Source organism: Apodemus sylvaticus, chromosome X (genome assembly GCF_947179515.1).
Source record: "Apodemus sylvaticus chromosome X, mApoSyl1.1, whole genome shotgun sequence".
Classification (NCBI taxonomy): domain Eukaryota; kingdom Metazoa; phylum Chordata; class Mammalia; order Rodentia; family Muridae; genus Apodemus; species Apodemus sylvaticus.
The window spans coordinates 24458928-24466485 of record NC_067495.1 but is presented as its reverse complement, the minus strand read 5'-3'; the positions used below and the strand labels follow the sequence as shown (position 1 = coordinate 24466485).

Here is a 7558-nt window from a genome sequence, read left to right as displayed (position 1 = left end):
CCATATTCCAACATCACAGTTGCAGTGTTTCTGAATGGAAGTATCCAATGAGAAGAGAACAACAAAGAAGATAGATGAAGAACAAGAGAGGGCAGAAATGTCTCTTTAGATTTGCACATTACTTTCATTTTGCTCTTTTATTTAGGATATTTTCAAAGGTGTCTTAGTGACGTTTTTTATGTTTATTGGTATAAGTATAACATCTTATTTCCTGTTCACTGTTATTGTATAACAGAAAATAATTCTTAACTATCATCTTGTGATTATGGAACAAAATTTGTCTTGGCCTCCAGGGTCTCCATCTGGCTTTCTGGGGATTGGGCAGTAGGCAAGTCCTGATACCTCATAGAGGGGTACCTCTAGCCTTCAGCCCTGCTGTGGGTTAGATTCTGGTGGCCTTATGTCATAAAGGCTGTTGCTAAGTACCAGATAGGGAAAGACTCAGCTCCTCCTCTGGAGTCTGTGTTTTGTGGGGGAGTGCAGTCAGGATATCAATGGCAGGATACCAGCTCTGGTCACCATGGACCCCCCTGGATGAGAATTTGCAATGGCTACGGCACACAACACCTACCTTTTCCTCCAAACATCCTTTTAGGGTCTCGCCTTGCTTCCCACAGAGCCCTTCTGATCTTGAAGTACAGCGGTGCTTTCATGAAGTTGCTGTAGTCTTGGAGCACCCGAGGATGGAAGCTGTGAAGAGCTCAGAGTTACCTAGCCATCCACCTGAGCCACAAAAAGGAACATCAGCCAAGAAGAAACGAATGATTAGGAAGCCCCAGCCCATCCGTCTCATTGGATTGGATTCAGTCTTTGGCAGGGTCATTACAGTCCAGCCACCCAAGTGGACTGGAACCTTCAAAGTTTCTGATACATCGGCCTTTAGCAAAATTGTCAGCAAAGAGCAACAGTGGCCCACTGGACTCAGGGAGCCACAGATCGAGATGACAATGGCCATGTGCAAACAGATGCTACGCTCGATTCTTCTGCTCTATGCGATATACAAAAAGTGCACCTTTGCTTTGCAGCACTCCCAGTAAAGGGTTTCCATCCGAGCCCAGTACTTCGCAACATATTCTATGGTATGTACTGGAGCTTACAAAAACCTGTTCGTATAAGTCAAACTGTGATCCCATATTTAATATTTTGCCCTTCTGTCAACTTATAATACCCTAGAAGTTCCTCTCCCTCCTTTCTCTTCGCAAGCAGGGCCAACAAGACTGAGCAAGGAAGAACATTTCTGCTTGAAAGCTGAATGGACATTTAAAAGTTAAACTACCATCCATCTACGTGCTCATGTGATACCGAAAAATAAGACAAACCACACAAGCCAGCCAGTCCAGTATGAGCACACTCAAGCCCCAAAGAAAATTGAAGAGCTCAGAGGAGAAAAGGGACTTTATATACACGTATATATAAAGACATGTGTGGATTTTCTGAGTACCAGAAGATGAAGCAATCAAAAGTCAAAATCTTTGTGCGGGTTAAGGACTAATTTGAGAACAGCTGTCCACCATCAAATTGATTATGACCACAGCAACCTAACCATAGGACTCTAATATCAACGTCGGTAAAAATGTTAAAAATACTAAGTAATCCTTACAGCCTGACAATGATGAAATTGATAGCAGTTTTGAGACTGGACATTTTCTTGGAAGATTGGAGAGTCCTCATATTAGCTTCTGGTATTCTAGTTCCAATAAACAACCATTGTTTTATTTAAGTGGTGTTTACGATTTCTTATTTCAAACTGTAATTTAGTCCTAAAAGCAGAATTCTTAAACAATGAGTAAAAAAAAAAAAAAGAGTTGTAGTTTCACCCTATTGTAACTGAGTTCTGTTAAAATTGTAAGTTTAAAAATTGTCCTGCAGATGTCCCATGTTCTCGGATTGGAAAGGTCCTAGCGCCAAAATGTTCGGATCTGAGTAAATAGCCTGTAGTACCTATAGAAACCAGGAAAGGAAAATGGGACCATAGCCAGGATGGGGGCTTGGGGAGCAATAGAGGGGAACAGCAAGGTGTAAATTATCTGATCACAGAAATGGGAAAGGGGGATTCCTTAGGGAACAGGAGGGAGACAAATAGAGAAGAAAGTGGAAAGAAGAGAGGAAGGTAGGATACAGTGATATGATAGAGAAAATGGGAGGGGGCTACATATGGAGTGCGAGGGAGGCAGACACAGAAGAAGAATGGAGGAGGGAAAAGGGGAATAGCAGGAGAAAAGTGATCTGATAAATTGCAGGCACATTTGGAAAGGGAGGGTAAATACAGGAAGAGAAAATGAGATATAATATAGATGACTGCAAAAGCAAGAAGAAATCACATTATTAACTATTTACCTAAAAATCCCTATAACACAGGTCCTTAAGTATATAAGAATACATGCACAATTTTAATAAACTCATCTGAGCTGATGGTGCTTCCTCCAAGAGTCAAAGACCATCTAACAAAAACCCTAATACCAGATATGGGAAACCATATTTGAGTTCTTGGTCAGGGCTCCCTAAGAGACTCAACAAAATATAGCCTATTGTTGCTGTCCTTTGTTATTTCCCATAAGCAGAAGGTAAGTCTGTATTGCTGAAGACAACATGCATTTCAGAAACTGACTCCAGAGACCCATTAGGTAGAACTGAACTTACTCTTCCTGGGGACTAGAAGTTTCATGCAAACTCCCAAAGAAGAGAGGCAACAAAGAGTTCCATTTAGCTACAAAACCTAGGAATCAAGTCAGGGGTGCCTCCACCCACAATGGGCTTAACCATCTCACAACAATCCTTAATTTAGAAAGTGCCCTAAAGGCTTGACTAAAGTTTTATCTTATGGGGTATTTTTCTTGAGACTCCCTCCTCTCTCATGATTTTGGCTTGTTTTGTTGACATAAAACTAGTCAGTAAAACTGACATCTTGCTCATCTGGCACACAAACACATCACTTCTCAGGTAGAATTTTTCCTTTCTCATTTATTCCCAAGACTGCATGTTAATATTCATATTACAATATAAAATATAATTTTTAAAAGCCCTCCAGTCCTTACAAATTCAAGCACATTAAAACCCCAGTCTCTTTAAAATATCTAATCTCTTTTTAAAAAAAAAACATAATCTCCTTTAAAAGTGCAAATTCATTCCTCTGTACGATCCTTTAAAAATCAAAATTAAAGGAAATAATTTCTCACTTTAAGAGGGAAGAACCAGGGCACAAATCAATCTGAACAAAGCAAAATGGAACTCCAGCCATAAAAATAAGTCAATGTTTAATATCTGGGATTCATGCATGATCTTGTGGGTTCCTCTAAAGCTGGTGATGAAAGGATTTTCCTACATTCATGGATTGATGGTTTAATACTACAAAAATGGTCTTGAGTCCTGAGAGTCTCTCACCTCCCACATCTCTGGTGCATTCTGGAGGATCTCCCCCATCTCCTGCCTCCCGAGGTTGCCTGTTTCCATTCTTTCTGCTGGCCCTCAGGGCTTCAGTCCTTTTCCTTCACCCAATACCAGATGCAGTTCCCCTCTTCCCCACTCTCTCCCCCTGTCCACTTTCCCTCCCAGGTCCCTCCCTCACCCACAACTTGTGATTGCTATCTTCTCCTTTCCAAGTGGAACTCCATTCCAAAGGCCCTCACTTGGGCACTTCAGCTTGTTGACTCGAGTTCTGTGGATTGTGTCTTGGGTACTCTGTACTTTTTTGGGGGGGGAGGGCTAACATCCACTTATTAGTGAGTGCGTACCATGCATGTCCTTTTGGGTCTGAGTTACCTCACTCAGTATGATATTTTCTAGTTCCATCCATTTGCCTGCAAACTCAGGCTGTTCTGGTTCTTTTTTTTTTTTTTTTTTTAGTAGATATATTCTTAATTTACATTTCAAATGTTCCCTTCCCTGGTTCGACCCCCTACCCCCACTCCCAGAAAGTCTAAGAGCACATCTCCCCTCTTACTGTTCCCCAATCAACCCTCTCCCATTTACCTGTCCCAGCATTCCTCCACATTGCAGCATTGAGCCTTTCCAGGACCAAGGGCCCCTCATCCCTTTGATGTCCAACAAGTCCTTGTGGGCATCGATAATAGTGTCTGGGATTTGTAATTGTATATGAGATGGATTACTAGGTGGGAGTAGTCTCTGGTTGGTCCTTCCCTCAGACTCTGCTCCACATTTTTTCTTTGTATCTCCTTTTGTAGGAATTTTGTTCCCCCTTCTATGAAGGACCAGAGTATCCATACCTTGCTCTTCCTTCTTGGACATCATTTTATATATGAATTGTGTCTTGGGTATTCCAAGCTTCTGGGCTAATATCCACTTCTCAGTGAGTGCATACCATTTGTGTTCTTTTGTGATTGGGTTACCTTACTCAGGATGATATTTTCAAATTCCATCCATTTGTCTAAGAATTTCATGAATGCATTGTTTTTAATAGCTGAATAGAATTCCATTGTGTAAATATATCACATTTTCTGTATTCATTCTTCCACTGAGGGACATCTGGGTTCTTTCCAGCTTCTGGATATTATAAATAAGTCTGCTATGAACATAGTGTAGCATGTGTCCTTATTACATGCTAGAGAATCCTCTGGGTACATGCCCAGGAGTGGTATAACAGTGTCTTCTGGTAGTGTTATGCCCAATTTTCTGAGGAACCACTAGACTGATTTCCAGAGTGGTTGTAGCAGTTTGCAATCCCACCAGCAGAGGAAGAGTGTTCCTCTTTCCCCACATCCTCTCCAGCACCTGCTGTCTCAGGACTTTCTGATCTAAGCCATTCTGACTAGTGTGAGGTGAAATCTCAGGGTTGTTTTGATTTGCATTTCTCCGATGACTAAGGATTTTGAACATTTCTTTAGGTGTTTCTCAGCCATTCGATATTCCTCAGTTGAGAATTCTTTGTTTAGCTCTGTCCCCTATTTTTAATAGGGTTATTTGGTTCTCTGGTGTCTTGGTTCTTAATAGCTGTGTAGTATTCCATTGTGTAAATGAACCACATTTTCTGTATCCATTCTTCTGCTGTGGGACATCCAGGTTGTTTCCAGCTTCTGGATATCACAAATAAGGTCACTATGAACATAGCAGAACACATGGTATGGTGGGGCATCTTTTAGGTATCTTCCCAAGAGTGGTATAACAGGGTCTTCAGGTAGATCTATTTCCAACTTTTTGAGGAACCTCCAGATTGATTTCCAGAGTGGTGTACCAGTTTGCAATCCCACCAGCAATGGAGGTGTGTTCCTCTTTCCTCACATCTTCTCCAACAGTGTTGTCACCTGTGGTTTTGATCTTAGTCATTCTGATGGTGGAATCTCAGGGGCATTTTGATTTGCATTTCTCTGATCACTAAGGACTTTGAACATTTCTTTAGGTGCTTCTCAGTCATTCGAGAGATTTCTCAGTGGTGAAATCTCTGGTTAGTTCTATAATCTATTTTTTTTGATTGGGTTGTTTAGTTTTTGGTGAGTTTCTTGAGTTCTTTATATTTTTGGGATATTAGTCCTCTATCAGATGTGGGGTTAGTGAAGATTTCTTCCCAATCTGCAGTTTGCTGATTTGTTTTATTGACTATGTCCTTTGCCTTACAGAAGCTTTCCAGTTTCACGAGGTCCCATTTATCAATTCTTGATCTTAGAGCCTGAGTCATTGGAGTTCTGTTTAGGAAATTTCCCCCTGTGCCAGTGAGTTCGAGGCTATTTCCCACTTTCATTCTATTAGATTCAGTGTATCTGGTTTTATGTTGAGGTCCTTGATCCACATGGACTTGAGCTTTGTGCAAGGTTCAAATATGGGTCTATTTTCATTTTTCTACATACAGACAGCCAGTGAGACCAGCACCATTTAATGAAGATGCTTTCCTTTTACAATTTATATTTTTTGGCTTCTTTGTCAAAGATTAAGTGTCTGTAAGTGTCTGGTTTTGTTTCTGGGTCTTCAATTCTATTCCATTGATCAACATGTCTAATTTTCTTACTATTGCTCAGTTTTATTGCGTATAGGCTTTTATAGTAGGATCTGTTGATTTTTTTTTTTAAATATTTTCCATTTCTGTTGTCTCCCTTTTCATTTCTGATTTTGTTAATTTGGATACTGTTTCTGTGCCCTCTGGTTAGTCTGGCTAAAGGTTTATCTATCTTGTTGATTCTCTCAAAGACCCAGCTCCTGGTTTGTTGATTCTTTGTATTGTTTTCTTTGTTTCTATTTGGTTAATTTTGCTTGAGTTTGATTATTTCCTGCCTTTGTGGGTGAGTTTGTTTCTTTTTGTTCTAGAGCTCTCAGGTGTGGTGTTGTTAGTGTAAGATCTCTCCAGTTTCTTTACCAGGGTTCTCAGTGGTATGAACTTTCCTCTTAGTACTGCTTTCATTGGGTCCCATAAGTTTTCTTATGATGTATCAACATTTTCATTAAAATCTAGGAGGTCTTTCTTTCTTTTTTTCTTCCCTGACCAAGTTATCGTTGAGTAGAGAGTTGTTCAGTTCCCATGTGTAGTAGTTTTTGCTGTTCTTGAAGACCAGCCTTAGGCCATCGTGGTCTGATAGGATTCATGGTATTATTTCAATCTTCTTGTATTGGCTGAGGGTTGTTTTGTCACCAATTATATGTTCAGTTTTGGAGAAGGTACCAAGAGGTGCTGAGAAGAAGATGTCTTCTTTTGTTTTAAGGTGAAATGTTTTGTGGATATCTGTTAAATCTATTTGGTTCATAACTTCTGTTAGTTTCACTGTGTCTCTGTTTAATTTCTATTTCAATGATCTGTCCACTGGTGAGCAACACATTTTAAGGATTAGGGACAGCATGGCAAGCATGGCATTGGCAGGCTTTGCCCTTCTACCCATTCCCTCTGCATTGTTAAAAATCATTAGATTACATTCCTAAAGCTAGCCCCAAGATATCTTTTCTTGTTTTTCCACCTTTTCCTCCTGAGGCTGACTGCTAAGGTCTGGCTATCAAAGTATTGAAGTCCGGCACTCAAAAGTTCCCTTTGGGTCACCTAATTAATATCCAATCAAAATTAGACACCTCATTCTAACACGGGTTTTCCATTTTTTCCTTTGTAAACTGCCATTGCCTATGATTCATGTCTGTCTTCAGGTACCCTTTGTTTCTCCCATTCTAGGACATATTCCCTGCCTCCTCTCCCTTGCTCTCTTCCCCTTTTCTCTTTTCTTCTATCTCCCACCATTGTCTCTTATTCCTTGACCTTTGTTCCTCTGGGGCAAGTAAATTTCCTTTGTGCTGAGAACTTGGTCTTGGGGCGAGTACTGAGCAGATAATGATCCTTTCATACCATGTTAAAGAATTACTTGCAATACATTTATGATGGGAAAAATTGAAATTTAATGTACTGCCTTATTTGATTTTTTAAAGTAGTCTGTAAGATACCTCTTCTTCAAATATTATACATTTTTTTTGTAAATTTCAGATATTGAGGTTTCTTTGTTTTTTGTCATGAACAAATATAAGTAAATGCCTAACTCTCCCCTCCCACCCAGCTGTATATCACATACTCTGATTTCTCTTGTGGAACTCGTTACCATCTTATACTGCTAAAGTTCTTCTGGAAATATTAATCAAA

The 7558-nt window shown here is 40.0% G+C and overlaps 1 protein-coding gene across 1 annotated transcript; it reads left to right on the top strand.

Annotated features, from left to right (window-relative positions):
• Positions 1-494: 494 nt before the first annotated feature.
• Positions 495-1037, top strand: LOC127675823 (FANCD2 opposite strand protein-like). Its single transcript, XM_052171947.1, has one exon. It carries the CDS (start codon positions 495-497, stop codon positions 1035-1037), a length of 543 nt encoding a protein of 180 aa, XP_052027907.1.
• Positions 1038-7558: the final 6521 nt, after the last annotated feature.

Coding starts and splice junctions, on each gene's coding strand:
- LOC127675823 (XM_052171947.1), top strand. CDS start 495: ATGGCAGGATACCAGCTCTGGTCACCATGGACCCCCCTGGATGAGAAT.